This window comes from Mytilus edulis, chromosome 1 (assembly GCF_963676685.1).
Source record: "Mytilus edulis chromosome 1, xbMytEdul2.2, whole genome shotgun sequence".
Taxonomy (NCBI): Eukaryota; Metazoa; Mollusca; class Bivalvia; order Mytilida; family Mytilidae; genus Mytilus; species Mytilus edulis.
Window position 1 is genome coordinate 13,091,806 of NC_092344.1, and position 22,512 is coordinate 13,114,317.

The window sequence follows — 22,512 nt, forward strand, 5'->3', positions numbered from 1 at the left end:
TTATCATTATCACTGTACTAGTATATATTTGTTTAGGGGCCAGCTGAAGGACGCCTCCGGGTGTGGGAATTTCTCGCTACATTGAAGACCTGTTGGTGACCCTCTGCTGTGGTTTTTTATTTGGTCGGGTTGTTGTCTCTTTGACACATTCCCCATTTCCATTCTCAATATTTTAGTATCATTATATAACGCAGATAGCAAAGGAACGTACGCTACATTCAATCAACGTAAGATTGTAAACTTTTAAAACAAAATCAACTGTAATTAGCATCTGATATCATTTAAAAAAATCATTGGTTTTAACATAACTTATTTTCTAAGGAGATAACCGCCCATTAAGTGTATACGTATAAAGAAGAAAATGCTTATTGTAAACAATAAAATTAGTTTGTTTAAATTCGAAAAGTGAAAGGTGTTACTTCAAAAAAATAAATTATTAACTGGCAACATGTTTGGATACCTGTTTGTATTACAAATTATAGGTTTGTTTGTGCTTTGATAATTTTTTATCTATTTTGAAAAAAAACCCGCTGTTTTTGAAAAAAAAAATTTGTTCATGCTCCGAATATTTTATGTTTGTTTGTATTATAATTCAAATATTTTTTTTTATTATTTCAAGTGCAGACTATATTATGCTTGAGTGCTTACGCTATTCGTATCTGAAGTTTTAATTTTACATTGTTTGTTACTTTACCTAAGTTGATAATTAAAATTGTAAAAAAAGTAAAATAATGGCTTTTAGGTCAAAAGTATACGCAAATTTGGCTACCTTACGTATGTGCAACCATCTGAGGAATGCGGAACTACCATGGATATCAACAAAAATATAAATACGTGGAACATTTTATGGCATGAAACAAATAGTATCTACAGATAGAAAAACAAATGAATAACCACTCGTTATTATCGTGCAGACTAAATTTTATTTGATTTAGAGCAAGGGTTTATTCACAAAGCGAAAGAAGCACGTCATATTAGAATATACGTCTTTTTATTGTTTTTTTTTATATATAGCGTTTTGTTGACGTTTGTTTGTCTTTTCATAGTTTTTCCATTTTTTCAATGATTTAATTATTTTGCTTGGTCTCTTTTCGACTTCTAAGTTTTGAATCTCAATTTGGTATATGGTATCGTCTGCCTCTTTTTTCTTAAATCAAATAATACGTAACAAAAATGAAATCGATGATAGTTATGGTCAAATGCGTGTGTTAATTTTTTTGTTTTGTATTAATAAATTACTGGTGCAATTCAATAAATTAAATTATCGTGATACATCAAGGACTGTCCGTATGACAGTGGCATTGAGTGCGACAGCACTGCCATTCATTCAGTGCAATTTTCAGTCCATGATATATAACGATAATGACCATTTATTCAATAACTATCATGCTATTTCATTGAGGGACCATGTTTTTACTAATTCTCATAGATTAAAATGTTGAAAGCAAACTCAGTTATTGTACGATTTTTAAAGAAAAGGGTGAAGATCAGTGGTAGTAATACATGTAGCTATAAGTCACTGCCATTTATCTTAGTGCATTTTTTTAGTATATGAATACCAAATAAAAGTTTTCCTTGATTTTCATATTTAAGAAAACACATGTTAAACAATTCAATAACTTAAATATAAAATTAAAAACAGAAAATTGTTTTATTAAGGTCAAGTTACAGTAAATGGGCTATGTCACAGATTTCAGTAAGCTCAGTAAGACCCTTTTTGGCCCCAAAATATAGCAGTTTTACAAAATTGTAAAATTGTAATAATATAGCTATTTATTGGAAAGTAGAATGCTTCTGCTACAACAAATATGGGCTGTTTTTGACAATAAAATGCACATATATCGGGAACTAACATCGTTAATTCATGCTAAGTTACTGAAATCTTCACAATAGTTATATTTTAGACGGTTTCCGTCTTAAATGAAAGTGGCCGCATTCGTGTTCATTCTTAATATTGAAATGTAAGTTGTATTTGATGATAATACATAACATAGATAAATGTTGAGGATGAATAAGGATGCAGCCACTTTCATACTTGACAATAAACATCTGAAAAGTGACGATGTTTTGCATATTTGATAGATTTTTCATATTCAAACTTGAATTGGAGCATTTTTAATGACTAAATCAGTTAACCTCTTTCCCATAAACTAATTGAATAAATTGAAATAGACAATCAAGTGTTTAAAAAGTGTCCAAAATATTTCGTTATATGAACATGAAATTTCAGGCCAAAATCGGCCCTTACCGGACCTACTCCTTTTGCATACAACTTTGGCTCGATGAACTTCAACTGAAAATCGAAAAAATAATGCATTTATCTTATTTATCATTTGTAATATTACTGATTAAATTATTTCAAAATGGGTGAACATTTGTATGGAAAGCACATGAAATCGGCTAAAAATCTTTTGATAATTGTCTGCAAAACATCAAATCTTTGATACTACTCCATAGAATTTCTAAAAAAAACTAAATGTTGTGGATACATAAATTTTCGTTTTAATGGTGAAAATAAAGATAGGGTCACCGACTTCGTTTTTATGGTATACATCATCACTGTCGTGTTATTTGTGAAAAAATCCTACAAAACGTCGAAATAATCGTAACGTCGTCGTGTTACAGGCCATAAAAAGTTGATTGTTGACGTTTTACACTACAAACAAGGCTACAAATTGATAATAAGACAAAAAACGGTGACCATATGATTATTTTATATCATCAAAAATAAATGATGTGTCAACAACATATAGTCTTTAAAGAAAAATCTATGGAGTAGAATTAGAGATTTTATGTTTTAAATTAAGCAAAATTTTAGAAAAATTTTCGCCGATTTCATGTGTTATCTTTACAGATATTCACTCATATTGAAGAAAATCAATCTGTACTATTTTAGATAATAAAACAGATAAATGCATTATTTTTTTCGATTTTCATATGTAGTTCAACGAGTCAAGGTTGTAAGTAAATTTTAGAAAAATCTGCGACAACGGTCATTTTCTGTTCCTTTGCCTTAAAGGGACATATCTCTGCAAAGAGAAACCACGCCCAATCGGTCATTAACAGAGAAACCAAACCCCACCGGTCATTAACATGTTAAAGTCCGTTAACGAGCAGTTTTCCGGTCTATTTTGATCTGCTTATGACCGATGGAATTTATTAAGATTAAAAAAGGTCATGTGGCCCCTTGTTATCCAATAGTCTTAACCGATATGAGATAATATTGAATAAAGTAAGAAAAATACGGTAAAATGACAATGAGAGAAGCACAGTAAACAATACAATTTCCTCAACCATACTAAAAAGTTTACCATAAAGCTTGATTCATTTTTTAAGATTGTTACTCATTAAGGTTATATAGCATTATTTTTTCTTTTCCTGTATCTATAAACACAATAAAATGGTAAATAAATATTTGGTTTTTAGGAGTGTACAGTAAAACCTGTAATTACAGTAGAAGCTTTATACGTATTATTCAAGTCGTAGTAGCAAATACTGTATCTATAGTGCGGTGACTCAAGGCAGAATTTTTTTAATTTAATCTCCCCATCGAACACACACCTACATAATATAGCATTGGAAATAGGAAATTGTGTACTATAATATTGTGTCTGTCGTCAGGACTTGATATGGTCACATTTTTTTTAAATTGAGGTCAAAGGTCATATGTAAAAATCTGTGAACATTTGGGAGGATTTCAATTTTGTCATTGTTTTCTATTTCTAAACTCTATCTGAATACAAATGATACTGTTTTGGCTTTAGTAATGTTTGTTATTATACATGAACCTTAATAATTGAGATTTTTTTATCAAAAAAAAATCCTAAAACGACATTTTATAAACAAAACTTCATAAATCAAGTTTTCAACCTATAAAATGTTTAAAGCACCTTAACCTTATGAAAAATATCAATTTCAGGTAAAAATCAAGTGTCATGCAGGACAATACTATAAAATTATTTTTAAACTATCATAGTGGGTGAGGTATCAAACCAAAGCAATAGAACACTACAGTCAAATATGACCTCAAATTGAATTTGCAGATACTTCAGTTTTTTTTATAGACTACTCGTTGCTTTTTGTTTTTTTTTCACAATTATTACTGCATAGTATTATCTTTTGTTGTATATTTAACTCTGGTTAATATCTATTACATTATAGGTTTTGTAACTTTATCCCCCCCCCCTTTTTTTTCCCTTGCAACGTACCACAAACTTCAAAAGTATTCAATATAAAAAAAAAGATGTGATATGCTTGCAAATGAGACAACTCTCCAAATGAGACCAAATGAGACATAAAACAATTATAGGTCCCGTACGGGCTTCAACAATGAGTAAAATTCATACTGCATAGTCTTCAATTCCCGACATGTATAATGTAAAACAAACAAAAAATCGAACGGCCTGATTATTAATGTACAAAATAAATAAGAAAGAAACAAATAAAGTATATAGAAACAAACGACAAACACTGCATTACCGTCTCGGGACTTGAAACAGACACATACAGATAGTGGCGGGGGTTTAACTTTTTTAAGGGTACGCACGCTAACACTCCCCTAACCTCGGGCCTGGAACCGTGTGTACCAGTACAACAAGCTTTATACCAAATCAACCGTTATCTCCATCATCTTCATTTTCATCAACCGTCACAACACATGTTTTGATATGTCTACACATTTCACTCATTGCCACAGATCTGCACATGAAAGGTTCTGCTCAAAGCAAACACTTTATTTTGAGTTTTTCCTTACAAGTACAGACAAGGTATTGTAGGAAGTCCGAAGACATTTGTTCCTAAACAAATACCAGCTTCAAACCATCCCTATCATTTCAAGATTTAACAGAGATCTAAAAGGGGGTTTAGGAAGGTGTGATGACATCCATATGCTTGTCTGCAAAGATGCTGGGGAAACATTATACGAGACGTATATACTATCTTGAATTCGCTCAATTTCATGGTTGGCAACATATTAGATAGCGTCGCACTTTACTTTAAGAAGCATAAAATCCGTTGGCATTCAATGTTTCAACAAGGTGTTTTGAACCAAACGCATGGTACATATGTAAAGCCAATCCTAAATGAAAAGGGGTAAAACAAGAACGATTGCCTCAACAATTGCTGAGCATTTCCACAATTTCTCTGGTGCAATTTCCTGAGAATAGTCTTGGTTGTATGCAGTTTCATTGAGTAACAATAGAATGAATTGCAATAAATACGAAGGCATTGACTGAATTAAGAAGGAAGAGACAATTCATCCGAAGTTGGGTAGTCTTCTTTAGAGTTTCGATGTCTTTTCTAAGTCAACTTGCAGCGGACTGAAATATCTGTCTGTTATTTTTGTTTACAGTTGACAATGAGATTTTGAGGTCAGTTTTCAAATGATTAGAAGCTTATATGGCATCTTAGATATTTATTTTGCTAATAAATATTATGTTATATTTGCCTTGAACTTGTTGAAGTCGTTTGACAACTGAATTTCTATAGAAATAAATGAATTTAGACTGCATTTTACATTTAGAATATTTTACATTAGAATTAGCCGGAAAAAATGATCTATATTTATAAAGTAACGGTGTCATGAGGAATGACCATAAAATCGTTATCAATAGCCAAAATAAAATTAGTAAAAGCAGTATCGTGTTCTGAGATATCTGCTTCCACGGGTTTGGATTTTTTTTTCGTTTTTAGCAAAAAATTTGTACTGCAACCAAAATGACAGAGTGCTTGAAGTTTAAAAGATGGACGGGAAACTATGTCAACTTTAACTTTACCTGACACGGATAAACATTTTTAATACGCTCATCTGATTCAAACTTGAGTAATTTTTTATCTTTCTAAAATGTTTTGTTGTTTTTGTACAAATACCCGAAACTGAGGGACAACAGTCAGAAAATTGTATGTTGTCATTAAATATCAGACTAGAAGCTTCCTCGCTCTAAAAGGGGGAACACATATGTTTACTTGTGTAAGTTTTGTAGCATGAACGATGATAAACTGCCTGTACGGAGTTCTTCAAATTAACAGCTATCGCATAAAACATCTTGCATGATGTGTTCACCTCATCCAATCTTTTATGCAATGCAGATACAAAAATCGACTTCCTTAAACTAGTAAATTGACTCAAAATTTCAATCGAGGTTTGTTTGGGCATATTATGCACTGCATAACATTTAACGACTTTTGTCTTTTCTTTGGACTAAATGGAGCAAGTTGCACAGACTTGACATAACACGGAATATTTACTGAAACTATCCGTCAATTTTTTTGATTTTACAATAAGACTTTTCTGACAAAGTATATTTGATGTTTTATAACGAAAAAACAAAGAATATAAACATATACACACAAAGTATGTGCCATATATCAGTGCACTTTAATTGAAAATATGTGTATATAATAGCAAAAAAGGTAGTAATTTCATATATCATTTGAGAGCAAATTATTGACTAATACACAAAATGTGACGGAAGGCAAGTGATTGAGTTCCGTGTTGAAATTGGAGATTTTTACTCCATTCTTTTTCCATTGATTTCTTCAGGTTTTTTTTCATATTTTGGTTCCGAAATTTTTATCACTTATTAGTTTTATTCACTACTATATGCTTAAAACATTATGGGATAATTTTTAATACTACTATGAAGAAGAAACTAAAGTTTGAGTCAGAATTTGCAATTAAAATTTACCTCAATTTTAAATAGTCTAAACTTCGCAAATTTTATAGATTAGAAGAAAATAAAATACTGAATAGAATATTTTGACATATAAAAATAGCTTCAGGAAAAACTATTTCAATTAAATGTAAGCAAACATACGCATTTTTCCATTTTTAAAAAGGGGGGTTGAAACTCTCCAATATACTACCAGTCATTAAAACGACATTTTAGAAAAAAGTGACCGTACGAAATTCTGACGACAGGGCAAAAACTAAAGAAGACATATTTGTCTTTAAATCAAGACTATTTTTAGCCGTTTGTTATTTGGGGAGATTAAACTCGCGATCTAGACGACTTTTTACACTTCTGTCACCGCACTACTATGGCTGTTGTTCGAGTTATTCATCAAATTCATGTTGTTCCTCATCATATTCATCTTATACTGTATCCAGAATATATGTATTTTATATCAGAAACGAACATTATTTTATTTTATATAACGTTACGTTACAAATTATGTTTGTTTCATTACAAAGCGTCATTTTCATTGGCCAACCTTATTTAAAAATGAAGTGTAGCATTCGTGACGACACCAGCTTCTACAATAAAGTGATAATGGATTTTGATTTGCAACATGCAAGCACAAAAAGGGCTATACTGTATTCTATATATAAAAAAAATGATGATATTTTATTCAATATCTATACTATTAAACGAAAAGACTTCATTTTGTGTGTCGCTTCTTTTCCTTCCACAATAAGTTAATCATCATGCCTTTGTGTTCTATAGGTACCATGCATAGTCGCATTTGTCATCTATTCTGATGACTTTTCAGTTTTGGTTATTTTGGAAGAAAAACAAAAATAAAGGCGTCCGGATATTGTATCCGTCATCAGACCAACTTATAAGTCATAATAGTTATCATAGGTAGCAGGATTATAATTAAATACGCCAGACGCGCGTTTCGTCTACATAAGACTCATCAGTGACGCTCATATCAAAATATTTATAAAGCCAAACAAGTACAAAGTTGAAGAGCATTGAGGATCCAAAATTCAAAAAAGTTGTGCCAAACAAGACATCTATTCTATGTCATAAACGACATCTATTCTATGTCATAAACGACATCTATTCTATGTCATAAACGACATCTATTCTATGTCATAAACGACTTCCGGTTTTCAACTTGCACATAATTCTAATTAATGGAAACACAAAAAATCATTGATACAAAATAAGTGTTTTTTTTTTTTTACAAAATACAGCCGAAGAAAGAGGCTGACAAGGGGAATTTGATTTTTGCCTGTTTTTTAATAAACAAATAGTGTTCATGTGTGTTTTAACTGTCGGCGATGTTTATAAATAAAACATTTTTTTTCCAACATTTTTTTTTCCAACAATCTTTTTTCACTAACCAACTTTTTTTTTCTAAAGCATACAGAATCAGGACTTTTCTTTCTGAAACATAATGTATTTTTTTTAATTTTTTTTCACTTACAACTCGATGAAGGAGTTTTGACTTAGATTCGGAAAGGGTGCGCACATTAGCACCGATCTTTTAACTCGAAACAATCCGAATCGGACGAATCGAAGTAGGCCAAGTATACGTATACTTTTTTCCAATTTTTTTCCAATTTCGCTAATTGATCAACAGCACAGACCATAGCGATAGTTATTGGCAGTCTCGTCGCCTTGTCTATTTTTATTTCAATCATCTCCTGTATCTGCAGAAGTATGAGACAGGGTTCTTAAGGCCAGGTAGTATCTCAACCGCCAGTGGCATATATAACAACTACAGGAAGCAACACCCCCTCAACATGTATGATAGACGTTTTAATAAGGTGTAAATGGTTTTCATGTATATATAGATTATAAAATTAATGAATATCTAATGAATAAAATAATAACTTGTCAGAATACAAAATATATGTACTCTGGATAAATAAGGCTGTATACAGCATGATAATAATATAAACGAATTAATTGAGTCTGTATACAACAATGTAACAAAAGATTGGCTGTCACTAGCATATTAATACAACATGTAAAGCGGACTAGTGTGAAGTTATTGCCAATGAGATAACTATCCACCAGTAATCACAGAACGAGAATGTAAAATCAAGTTCCAAGTGAATACAATAAAAAAAAATCAAAGATTTTATTGTTCTTCTTATGAAATATTTTACCATATGAGAATTACTTATATCAGTTTAAAAAAAGGGACGAATAAACAACCAAATCTGAAATCTACTTCTTTAAATTCTCTAAATTAACGTTGATTGGATAATATTCTCTGAACTTATTCATGTACCAAACAATCAAGGAATAATAGAAATTTGAAATACAGCAACGAATAAAACGGATAAAAACCATTGGACTCCAGACTCCTGACTAGTTTGGTTGTGTAAATAATTTTTGCAATCCCAAATCTGTCAAGATTACCTAGAACAATTTTAGACACCTTTAAAACAGTTCCTAACATAATAAGTTATACCAATGGACAGTTTTAGACAGATCTGATTATTGGTTCACTCCAAGAATTATAGTTAAGATAAAACTGATCAGTAGTATTAAAGTTCTCTATTATCTAGATTCCGTTCTTCATTTTTCCTTTTAATTTTTTTTCATTTTCATGAGCATTTCATCTATTTTATTATTTTTCTAAATAGCTCTGAATCATGTATGTATCATTACATAACGCAGATATTAAAGGGACATAAGCTACACTCAATCAACGTAAGATTGTAAACTTTTAAAACAAAACAAACTGTAATAGGCATTTGATCTCATTAAAAAAAGTCATTGGTTTAAACATATCTTATTTTCTAAGGAGATAACCGCCCATTAAGTGAATACGTATAAGGAAGAAAATTCCTATTGGAAAAAATTAAATTAGTTTGTTTAAATTCGGAAAGCGAAAGGTGTTACTTCAAAAAATAATTTTATCAACCAGCAATATGTTTGGATACCTGTTTGTATTACAATTCATAGGTTTGTATGGTTTTTTCATCTTATATTTATTTTGAAAAAAGCGCTGTTAAAAACAAAAAATTCAAGCTCAGACTTTCTTATACTCTTTTGAATTACAAGTCATAGGCTTGTTTTTTTTTTTTTTTATTTTGAAAAAAAACCCGCTGTTATAATTGTGCTTTTCTTTTATTGTAAGCTCAGACTGTATTATACTTGTATGCATACGCTATTCGTGTCTGATGTTTTTATTTTAAATTGTTTGTTACTTAAAAACTTTAATGGATAATTAAAATTGTGATATAATTTTTAAAAGATGGTATTAACTTATAAACGGTACGCAAAATTGGCGATATTACGTATGTGCAAACATTTGAGGAATGCAGAACTGCAATGTTTATCGAAAAATAAAGCTACTGTGTTACATTTTGGCACCTAATCGTCTTGCACTATGCTCAGGGCGAAAGACCACTCGACCGCCTAGGCTCGACACAAATCAAGCTCTCGGTGGCTGAGTGTTACCTTTCATCTAGCGTCGTAACACAGTACATTATATAAAAAGCATGACGGTGGAATATTACAGCTCATCTGAATGATTCTCGTAGAGGATCTTACAAATAAATGTAGGATGCGGTCAAAATAATGATTATATTATAAGTACGTCTGAAACAGTACGACAAATTGTATCCATCGAATCATATAGTGTTATTAACTGGCTGTGTCTGTATTGGTCCTGTTATGTATTCGAGGGTCAGTTAAATTGACTCCCGAGACTGAAGAGGTCAACATTAGTAAAAACAGATAATGCATTCTATTAAAAGAATTTTTTTTAAAAATGAGAGAATCCATAAATTTTATTTGATTTTTTTTACGACTGCCATACAACTGAGAACTTAAGGTAGCGACCATGTCAGGTTTAATCGTCTATTTTCTGTATATGAAAATGCCTGTATACGTACCACAGTTGTTAACCATTCGTTTGATGTGCTTGGGCTTTTGATTTTGCCAATTGATAACGGACTTGAAGTTTCATCAGAGATCGGCATTTTTGTAATTTTTTATTACTTTCTGGAAACGGTTTTTTCCCCGAACCGAGTGAACGTGCTTTTTATCATATGCGTAGAATGGCGAATATTTTATATAGATTTAAAGATGATTGAGGTTAAAACTTATCGATTACAAAGCTTTTTATATAAAAATATGTCGAATAAATGAATCATAAATGGGTTCTGATTTAAAGTTGTCATTTGTCGTCCATACAAGATTGTAACAAGACCAGTACAATGTATATGCTCATAAGTGGCATTTTTTTTTTTTTTTTTTGAACAACATAGAATTTAATAATTTATATAAATTTCAAACGCGCATGGAAGAAGTGCGTCTTTTGGAAAAGAGGTCAGTTTTAACGCATACTTTTGTGTGAGAACTACCAAATGATTGTAAAAGATGAAAGACAGCTCAGCTATATATTTGCAGAGTATTACTTGACTACCAAACTAATATAGCATCGTGATAGAAAAATAATGATAAATTGTAGTGCGTTTCAGTCAAAAGTTTTGTTTCTTCGTTTTAGTAATTGATTGATGGAATGTTGAATAGTAACACTCAGCGCTCTCAACTATTTAACGCATGCTAAGGGTGTGCAAAAGAAATCTAGTTGTTGTCATTTTTTGAAGGAACTCATTTTTGTTAATAGAAAAATAAAATACTACAGTTCGCAATTTAAACTATACGTTCCTCTTGAAAACAATAGCTCATAGTATTAGACCTGGGTTATAAAACCGTATCTTTTACCATGGGGCATATATTTCTAAATCTTTTGAACACACCATTGCAATTTGATTCCAACGTTCAATTATACGTACAAACGCAACTTACTGTTTAGCGAGCAATATTGATAAATGCATATTTCGAAACTAACAAGCTTTCGGGTTTTGACCCGTCGGTGCAATAAGTTTCTTGTCTAAATTCCTTTATTCTTAAATTGGTTACTTTTGTTGAACCATCACACAAAAGAACAAACAAATGTTAAACCTCATTTAGTTTGAGGTTGCTTTTAACGTGATGCAATAACATAATGAGATTAAGATAACATTATAAATTACATTAAATAAAAGAGGGATTTCACCTAAGATAATTATAAGAAGAAAGGACGTAACTTATTTATGTCGCTTTTGTAACGAAAAAAAAACCCATTCTTTTTAAAAGAAAAATTTCCTTCTATTTCATTGTATATAATAAATGCTAGACATTCAGTAACTTTTAAGCACAGATAAAAAAAGTTTTTGTAGAAATAAAAAGAAAAGAATCATTGATGCCGAAGGAGATATTTCTTAAGGAAATGCTTCAACATGAAACGGAAAATTAATTACAAGGAGGAACATCATTAAAAAAAAAATGACAATGTTTGCTTTTGAAAGTTAAAACAAACCACTTGCTCAGAGGGTACAATATTTCATTTGATCTTAATGTTTTGTTATTCGGATAATTTGATTTTGTACGTGTATCTTTTTGCTTTGTTTTTGATAAATGAATTACATGTTTTAAAAAGAATCTTAACATGCTGGGTAGAGACCGTCTATTGTTTACGACTATACATTGACCTCTATACGCTCATTCATAATAAAAATAATGAATAAGAGAACCATACACAAAATCTTCCTCAATCAATTAGATGCACAAAACGCTTGACTCTTTGTGTTCAGATTATTACTCATTAGTTGAATGCATCTAAACATTATTCAGTTATTACAAGAACATTTTAGATTACTCTGATACCAGATAAGCACGTGTATTATCAAGGAAAACATTAATATGCTACATGCATATTAGCTGATCATTACGTTCATATAGCATTATTTATTTTCTTTTCCTGTATATATAAACACTATACAATTGTAAATAAATATTTGGTTTTTAGGAGTGTACAGTAAAACCTGTTATTACAGCTTTTATTCGTATTCTTCAAGTCTTAGAAGCAAATACTGTATATATGGCTGTTGTTCGAGTTATTCATCAAATCCATGTTGTTCCTCATCTTATTCATCTTATGACTACGACATAAGCTACTCTGTATCAAAGACTATGTATGTATCTTAGAAACGAGCATTATTTCATTTCATCAAAATGACATTACAAGTTATAATTGCTTCATTGCAATGCGTCATTTTAATTGGCTAACAACAATCATTTTAAAAATTAACCATTATTTGAAAATGAAATGTTACATTCATGACGACACAAGCTTCCAATATAAAGTGGTGATGGGTTTTGATTTGTAACATGCAAGCACAAAAAGGGCTTTATTGTATTCTACATAAAAAAAAGATGACATGTTTTGTATGTATTATTCAATATATCAAATGAATTGATCTGTGTTTCATACCATGCTCAATTTAATTTAAAGCCAAAGAGGAAATACTATTCTGTTTATACGTGTCAAGGAAAATACATGTATTTCATAGTTGTTTCATTCAACTATCATCAACTGCTAATAAAATATGAACCATTTTCCCTTTCGTTACATAGATCAACAGCAGAGACCGTAGGGATAGTTATTGGCAGTCTCGTCGGTTTGTCTATTTTTATTTCAATCATCTCCTGTATCTGCAGAAGTATGAGAGCACAGCGAGGTATGCAAGGTCAGGTACTATCTCAACAACCAGTGGCATACATAACAACTCCCGGAAGTAACGCCCCCTCAACATGTAAGATAGACGTTTAAATTACGTGTAAATGGTTTCATGTATATACAGATTATATATCTATTAAATGAAAAAAGAATAACTTGTAAGAATACAGAATATATTTGCTTTGGATACTTAAGGCTTCATACAGCGCGATATAAATATATACAAATTAATGTTGTTCCTTTACAACTAGAGCACAAAAAAGACTATCTGTCAACTAGCATACTTATACATAAAAGAAAGAAGACTGATGTGGAGTTATTGCAAATAAAACAACTATCCACAGGAAGCACAGAACGAGAATGCAAAATCAAGTTGTGAATACAATACAAAAACAAAACATTCAAAGTGCTATTGCTCTTCTTATATATTCAAATATTTTATCATATGAGAATTTAATGCATCATTTAAAAAAAGGGTGAAAAAGGCAACCGAATCTGAAAACAAATTCTTCAGATTCTCTAAATTAATATTGATTGGATCATATAGTTGATCGTGAGAAAAGTTTTGGTTTTGTATTGTATTATCGATTATGTGGCGTTATGTTATAATAGCAAGTCAGGCTATAATTTTGATTATTAAATGTCACATTTTTAGACCCTCAAACTGCTTTTCCGCCAACATTTGGAAGTAATGGGAATATGATGGGCAGCACTGAACAACTAAATGTTATTCCAACAAGTAATGGAAATACAGCGTACCCACCAAGTACTGGAAACACAGCTTATCCACCAAGTTACGACAACCTTGCTCATGATAACATGAAAGGAAGTGAAAGTTCTATGAACGCATGTACATAGTCAATAAAAGATAAAAACACATGTAAAGCATCCTTTTGTACTAATCTGTAATCAATGTGAATCTATTTTTGAATTTCAAAACTTCATTGTATTATTGCATGCATTGTCCTCTTGAATATCCAAGTATTGTAACCTTATTTAATAATTTAATTGCAACATATAATTATTAAAACGACAAGCGTTACCTTGTTACCTCTTATTTAATCTAATATATAGACTTTATGAATCATATAAAACCTTCTTACTATTCGTCTAGAACACCATTCGACCTTTATTAATGAACAAAACCAATATCTTTACCGAATGAAATTTATTGGTATACAGATTGTTCATTGAAATATATATCTGCTCTCCTGTGGCCGCATTTATACTTTAATTAGACAAACAGCGATTGGTTAGCCAAAGGAATATTGTAATTGTTTGCGTACCAATACAAAAAAGGAGTAAACAGTTTTTATGATATTTTTGTTCCTATGTAAAAATAAGGGATGTTGTATAATTGCTAATGAGACAAATACCTACGAATTTCAAATATAGTAGTTATGAGCAAAAATGCAAACACCATACCTTATGGTCGGTTATAAAAGGCCGCGTCATGAAAATTATGAAGCAATTCACAATGCTATAGCTACATGTACTTTACGGTCTAATTTATAACAATAATTATCGAAGGTACCATGATTATAATTTGATACGCCAGAGGCGCGATTCGTCTACATTAGACTCAATCAGTGACGCTTATATCAAAATAGTTATAAAGCCAAAAAAAAACAATATCTAGAAGATCAAAGAAGCTAGATCATTTAATTTCCCATTCAGGAATATTGACAATGGTCCATTAACAAACCAAACCAAAAGGTCCATGAATATATCTTCCAGAACTAGATAATAATAAAAACCACCGATAAAGTTTCCTCTGTCTCACTTTTAGACAATTTTAGTTCCTCACAGTTGGTCACCTTAGTCCCAGAATCAATACTAACGAGACGTTTTCACTTTTGTAACTATAAATTTTGCTCGTCTTACCAGCAACACTCTAACTTCATAAGCGTACATTGTATGTAGAATGATTATATTTTTCTTAAAAATCCAACATGCAAGAGCTTGTAATACTACTCAGACGTTGTAAACCTTATATGGTGTCGGCCCAAATTTTTTTTATAGGAGCCAGGATTTTGTCAAAGAAAGTCGCGTCCTTTTCCCCTAAATATTCGAACATCGGAAAGTACCAAGAATTAAACGATAAATTGTCACTGTTTATCACAAATAATACAGGCTAGCTGTGAGTTATTATAGATTTTAGATGCTACCGTTGTGAATCAAAACAACATGCAATTATTCTTTGGTCAAATATGACACTTTATCAAATCAGTGACGTGGGTTGGATATACTGATTCAAACCCTTCTATACACTAAAATTATAATAGTTTAATTGTCTAGAATATAATTAAAAATAAGATTCATCACAAATGCCGTAGGATTCGTAATATCAAATATGAATAGTGATTTCAATGAAATAAAAACTTAAATGTTACATGAATTAAATAATTTATCAAGAGGAACAATACAAATCGAAAAAAGGAAAAAAAAAGGAGGACAAGGCTGAAAATTCCAGTTGCTAAAAAACAGTTTAAGAATGACACAGGAAAGGATCCAGTATAATCGACACCACAGTCTCGGTGCGAAGGGAGGTTGCGCAGTCACTGATCAGACAGGGGCTATTTGGTCATGTGATATATATAATATTGTAAGATGAGAACAATGTATTTGTAGTAAACATGTTTTTTTTACTCAAGCAGGAAGTTAATTCTTTTCTATTTAATTATTCGGTGTCACGTTTGAATAACTCAAAAATGGCGTATTATATATGTACAATATATCATTGCATTGTAGTTTTGATTTATATCAAAGGTATGTATCACTTTATTATATAAGTTTTATGTAAAAACAAAGCAACAAAAGAGCAATATAATTCAATATTTTGTCCTGTTACCCTTGCCGATATCTAAGCCTTATTCTTCCTAACCGGATGAAAATACAACAATGCACTATACTATATACACTAATCAAGCTTTCTTTCCAGTGCATCATCAGTTACTTGTAGTTTTGGGGGTTTTGTGTTGTTTTTTTTATATCCAACATTTGTACCGTTTAATAAAAAAAAATACCTATGTGAAATCATAGACATATAATATATATAATTTCATACTGATACACCCGTTCCAATCTTCTTTCTGAATTTCTCTGTTTTAAGGGGAAACGTAAGGAGGCTTTTCTCAAATATAAGGAACAAATATGTACCTAATAATGAATGTTTACACGGATTCATCAGGTGTATGGAACGTACCTGAAATTGATATTCCTCTTCCTTGATCACAAACAAAAGAAGACTACCTTTGTACATGTAATATGCCAAATTGAATTATCACATGTTTTACGAACAGTTTAGAGTTTAATAGGCTAACACTTTTTCCAACATTGAAAAAGACACAAATTGACATGGAATACGTGTTTAGAGTAATAGATAATGAACCTGAGATAGTTACATGTATTAAAATCGAAACAAGTTTTCCTGTTTTATATATATTTTATTTACCAATTTTCCAAATTCAAATTTAATCAATGTTTACAATAGTCATAAATGCGTTAAGACAAGAAGTAAGTAAGAAAAATTGAAGACGAATTATATTTCAGACATAAAATAGATAAAAAGTAAAAATGCATTTTCAAGCACAATTTTATTTTTTAAGATACGTATAAAATTAACAAACACGTTGCAATGTAAAAATAAATATAGTTATATTTTAAAATTTTAGGATCCCACCAGTCTCCAGTATACTGTGAAAAGGTTTTATGTGATCATGGATGTTGCTATGACGAAAACATCGACAGTAGTAATTGCTGTCCTGCGGAAATAAGCTTGTAAGTCAAAGAGATGGATATATATTAATCATATAAATGTCTCTATCAGTAAATTTCCATTTTGAACATGCATATCTGAAGATGGTAATTTAAAAATTGTAATTTGTAATTCTTTCATTATCATTAGATATCTGAAACGGTTTTTAAAGAGACATCAACTGCCATGTTCACTGATTTGACTCAAGTGTTCATATTTGATGATATACTGAAAACATCAATTTTAAAAAGTCTAAAATAAACAATATACGATATTGCTCATATGTATCAACACTTCATGGGTATTTTAGTCTAGATGCCAACTCACATCGAGGTGATCTCAAAAGACTGTTGACGATCATATAACCCGAAGTAATCAAAAACATAGATAGCGAACTCGTGCTATTAAATTTTTCAAGGTCTGTTTGATTTCATATCATAGGTTAAAAACATAAAAAAAATGTGTTTTTGTATATCGATTCAGTCAACCCATGGTTTGCCCTTGTTCACTTTCAATATTGACGCATCCTTTTCTTGTCAATAGTTGAACACACCTAGTTCATGCATAACCCATCACTAGCGAAGGTATTTAATTCAATGAGGTCGAATTATTTACTTGCAAGTGAGTAATTCATTGTCGATGTTTGTTTGCTTGTTTTGACAAAACAGAATCAAGATAAAAAGCATTTTTTTTATATCAGTTCTACACTAACAATAATGAGTTTAGTCTTTTGAACTTGCTTTTCCCCGAAGTTATCACGAATATTTTTTTTTTCATTTCTTGTCCTACATTTAGAAACTGGCATTGGTGGCCTTCGACTGTGTTCTGCAGTTTGTATAAAAAAAAAGGAGATGTGGTATTATTGCCAATGAGACAACTCTCCACAAGAGATCAAAATAACACGGAAATTAACAGCTATAGGTCACCATACGGCCTTAAACAATGAGCAAAGCCCATACCGCATATAGTCACCTATAAAAGGCCCCGAAATGACAAAAGGTTGTAAAACAATTCAAACGAAAAAACTAACGGCCGGGTTTGTTGTCTCTTTGACACATTCCCCACTTCAATTCTCAATTTTATTTTTATTCCTCGTTATACAACTATTATTCTATTTTTAGATCTACCGGAGTAATTATTGCAATAGTAATTGCTAGTACGTTTGGTTTATCTTTAATGTGTTGTCTATGTGCGTGGACGAGGAAAATTTTGCAATACAATAAAGACACACGATATGCCAGATTGAGGGAAGAAAGACAGGAGCATGCCATATCTTCTACTGACCGAAACACACGTAATTCAAATGTGAGAAATCAACCAGATGATAGCAGTGCTCCTGAACGTTTTGTTTATTTGAGGTTTTTAATAGGCAAGTTATTAAAAAAGCAACACGTATGTTCTATATCACAAAATTCGTGTTAAAAGAGCACAATCATATCTTATAAAAAAAAAGGTCAGAATCATCCTAGTTTCTTATTATATACGAATTTAAAAACACGAGATCAGTATCAAATGACACGATCAGCATGGCAATAACCACATATTTATATTGAAGGGGGATGCATTTAGCAGCGAAAAAATACAGGCCTATAATGATACAAAGATGGATTTCATTATTTATTATAGAAAAATTACAGTCGCAATAGTTCCATACTTTTTATTTTTATTTTAAAACATTTATGAAGACGAAACCCGCGTCTGGCGTACTACTTTATAATCCTGGTACCTTTGATAACAATAAGCACCACTGGGTCGATCCCACTGCTGGTTGACGTTTTGTCCCCGAGGGTATCACCAGCCCAGTAGTCAACACTTCGGTGCTAACATGTGGTCATTTTTATAAATTTCCTCTTTACAAAACTTTGAAATTATCGAAAAACTAAGGATTTTCTTATGCCAGGCAAAGATTACCTCAGCCGTATTTGGCACACAGCCGTATTTGGCACAAAGTTTTAGAATTTTGGATCTTCAATGCTCTTCAACTTTGTACTTATTTGGCTTTATAAATATTTTGATATGAGCATCACTGACAAGTCTTATGAAGACGAAACGCGCGCCTGGCGTACTAAATTATAATCCTGATATCTTTCATAACTATTAAGATATGTATCAAATTGATTGGTTAAATCCTAAATTGGTTGGTCCAATCAATTATAATATTTGATTTCATAATGCTACAACGTTATTGTGGAAATAACTCTTAAATAAACAAACAATAAAATTTTAGCATTATCCGTGTTTTCTAACACAATATTATTCGCAGAGATAGTGGTCCTTATTTACCTTCAAATCGATTACATTTAAGTTGCACACGAAACAGTGGGAACTAACTTTGCGGTCAAATTTGATATTGTTTTGATTTTCCCCCCTCAACTTGTTTCTTTTTGAACTGTATAATTTTGTTAATTTTGTTCTGTTTGATTCGTTTATAAATGTTAAAGATAAATGGTAAATGTATAAATGTTAAATCAACATTCATAGTGCTTTATAAACTCACGCTCTTTAACATTTTTCTATAGAAAAGTTATATCTCCGAGCTGTTTGTGTTATGTTCGTAAGGCCCATGTTCGTACCCCAAAAGAAGAAATCAATTAATTTGTTTTTGGGGGTATTCTTTCGTCCATGATATTCTTAGAATGGTTTGATCTCTTCATACCAAAGTGATTCTTGGAGGCCTTCCTCAATTTTGTTTCCATTAACCAATAGTCTGATGCACTTTATTTACCATTAGCCGTCAAGATTTGAAATATTTCTTTTTTTTCAGACATATGTGCCAATTATTTTGAAATTAGGGCCATAGTCACGTTCTATATTTATTTGTTATCTCATCTCATCTGAAACTATAAAACATAAATATACACAAGGACTGCAACACAGTGGTTTGATCATTAAGATGTTTACAAAACAATACATAAAACCTTGCATGTCTTTCAAGGAAGAGTGCCTAACAACCATATAGTGATGGAGTAAGTGTAAAGTCAGCTATGTGCTGACTCTGAAATTGACACTGTAAACTGGAAGCTCATGATCTCCCTAATTTAAATATAAAAGTACATACTAACCATATAATTTTGGAACAGTTACTTGTTATTTCCCCTTGTTTTGTATTTTTTTTTATATATATTAAACTACAAAAATCTTCATAGTTTGGGTATCAGTAAGCTATTTTCTGGCATCAGTTGTCATTATTAAGGTCTTTCATTTTTCTATAAGGAAAGACCTTACTGTATTTCTTCTGATTATTATTATTCTTTCCGCCAAACTTTAACGAAATTTCCCCAAAAAAGTACGCGACATGTTGAAATGAAATTAAGTATCTAGTATCGGTTGACCAAAAGCTATCTTGTGGTGAGGGCACGACCCCGTAACATTTCCTTTATAGCGGTTATATCCCCTAACACAGAAAACCTTGTTATCATTTTAACTCCTTAACCATAATAGGTAGAAAAAAAAACAAAGGGTGGAATTTGTTCATGAACAGACCTTGGTTCTTCTTTACATGTGGATCGAAAAGATTCAACGAATCATTGGTAGGGTTATGCCCCTTTGAAAATTAACCAATGGCGGTTGGCTACTGAAACTCAGAAACCGTAAGTTGTAGCCACCTAGGATCATCACCAATGATCATCAATTCATGTGACCATGAAAATTGACCTAAGGTCAAAGTTTAATGAAATTTCCCCAAAAAAGTACGCGACATGTTGAAATGAAATAAAGTATCTAGTATCGGTGGTCAAGGTCATGACCTAGATTTTGACCTTAGCTTGTTATCTAATTTACTCAATAACCGTAAAAGATGACTGATAAAATGTAACGGAGAAAATGTGTGTCTTGTCGAGATCTACATTTCTTATGTGGGTTCAAAATTATTGGATCAACTGTTATATATTGAATTAGGGCACCAAAACTGTTTTTGGATCCGAAATGATGATTGTTTGCTTCTAACTCAAAAGTGGTTAGAGATAGAAAGAAACTTTGAATTGCAAAAATGTTCAGCATAATAAGATCTACAAAGTTAAGTCAAGGTTAGAGGTCAGGTCCCTAGCAACGACACAAAACACCTTAGCAACCATATATTTTTTAACTTAGAAGGCTATGAATAATATAAATATGAAATTTTTAAATGCTGGAAATGACATCTTTGTCCCTAGCAACGACATATAAGTCCTTAGCAATCACTTATTTTTTTAACTTTAAATACTATGAATAGTACATATGACATTTTTAACACTGGTAGTAATATTTTTATCCTTAGGAATGATTTTTGTCCTTAGCAACCACTTGTTATGAACATAAAAGTCCTTAGAAACCAAATATTTTTTAACTAAGAAGGCAATTGATAAAAGAAAAAAGGAAAGACCTTTCAATTATTCGTGAACAATTGATGTTGTATCGTATTAAACCATTTTGAAGTTAAGTTATTATCTTTAACGCATATGTTGTTTGTGTTTGCAGCTCGAATAAACATTCACCGTACATGTGACCGTCAACAAAGCAGCGAACCTGTACATCCTCCTACGTATGACGAATGCACAGCTCCACCGCCTCCATACAGCGCTGTCAACTCCACAACAGGTGGTTCAAACCCTGTATAGACATACAGAGAAAAGTACAGAGGATCGTGTCTTGCATATTTAGATCATAAAACAGTCGATAAGACAAACATTAGGAGAGATTACATACAAAGTCTAGTTTGTAAAGCGGTTGTTATTCCATTTAACATTATAATTTATATTTACTAACACTACTTATATTGTTAGACATAATATGTATTTTAGGATTATATGTGTTCTTTTAACATTATGATGCTTTTCTAAACACCGCAACGGTAGTGTACAACAATATGATACATCTGATTTAACGTGGGAGATCAGTTCATTGTAAAATATCATTTCGTATCCCTGTTAATATTCCGCAGTATTTCTTCGGGGGTTTATCTCAATATATCATTTTATATCACTTTTCATATTCATCAGTTATTTTGCAGAACCATATGAGATTGATGTGTGAAATTTAGAAATTAGACTAAGTGATTATACGTTTTTATATTTGCTAATTTATGTTTTATGTCTGCTACTATTGCTTTGCATATGTTTAGATCTGTTAATAAACTTATATTAGTGTTCTTACATGTTTGTCTGATGTTTTGGGTTATGTATGACTGTACTTTTACTATGCCGGTTTTAAAAGATTTGAAGAGCCTTTATTTACTGTATTATATGATGTTTACCATTTCAATGTCAAAAGACTGTGGTTGAGCCTTCAAAAATCAAATGTGCCAATGCAAATACAACTGAATACCCATGCCATTGACTTATCACTAGTTGTTTCCGACCCCGTAGACTAACTTAATCATAAACAAGATAAATACTAATCGTATTATATTTTCTGTATTATATTTTCATATTTTTATATTGAAACTGTCCCCTTTGTTGCATTCGAAAGTCAGCATAATGACATAAAATATAAAAGTTCTTCTAAATTTTTTATGTTATTCTTAA

The 22,512-nt window shown here is 31.2% G+C and overlaps 2 protein-coding genes across 3 annotated transcripts; both read left to right on the plus strand.

Moving 5' to 3' along the window:
- The first annotated feature begins 9,537 nt into the window (after positions 1 to 9,537).
- LOC139524365 (uncharacterized) lies at positions 9,538 to 14,296 on the plus strand. Of its 2 annotated transcripts, none has more exons than XM_071319129.1 (4): positions 9,538 to 9,647; positions 12,544 to 12,709; positions 13,152 to 13,330; positions 13,910 to 14,296. In XM_071319129.1, exons 1-4 carry the CDS (start codon positions 9,614 to 9,616, stop codon positions 14,110 to 14,112), a joined length of 582 nt encoding a protein of 193 aa, XP_071175230.1. In that variant the 5' UTR covers positions 9,538 to 9,613; the 3' UTR covers positions 14,113 to 14,296. The 2 variants fall into 2 exon arrangements, with proteins under 2 accessions (XP_071175230.1, XP_071175239.1); XM_071319138.1 differs by having other exon boundaries at positions 13,236 to 13,330.
- Positions 14,297 to 15,844: 1,548 nt separating this feature from the next.
- On the plus strand, positions 15,845 to 22,140 carry LOC139524379 (uncharacterized). The gene is made up of 4 exons (XM_071319149.1): positions 15,845 to 16,023; positions 16,929 to 17,034; positions 18,133 to 18,380; positions 21,467 to 22,140. The coding sequence occupies exons 1-4, from the start codon at positions 15,891 to 15,893 to the stop codon at positions 21,604 to 21,606; spliced, it is 627 nt and encodes a 208-aa protein (XP_071175250.1). The 5' UTR covers positions 15,845 to 15,890; the 3' UTR covers positions 21,607 to 22,140.
- The last annotated feature ends 372 nt before the right edge of the window (positions 22,141 to 22,512 follow it).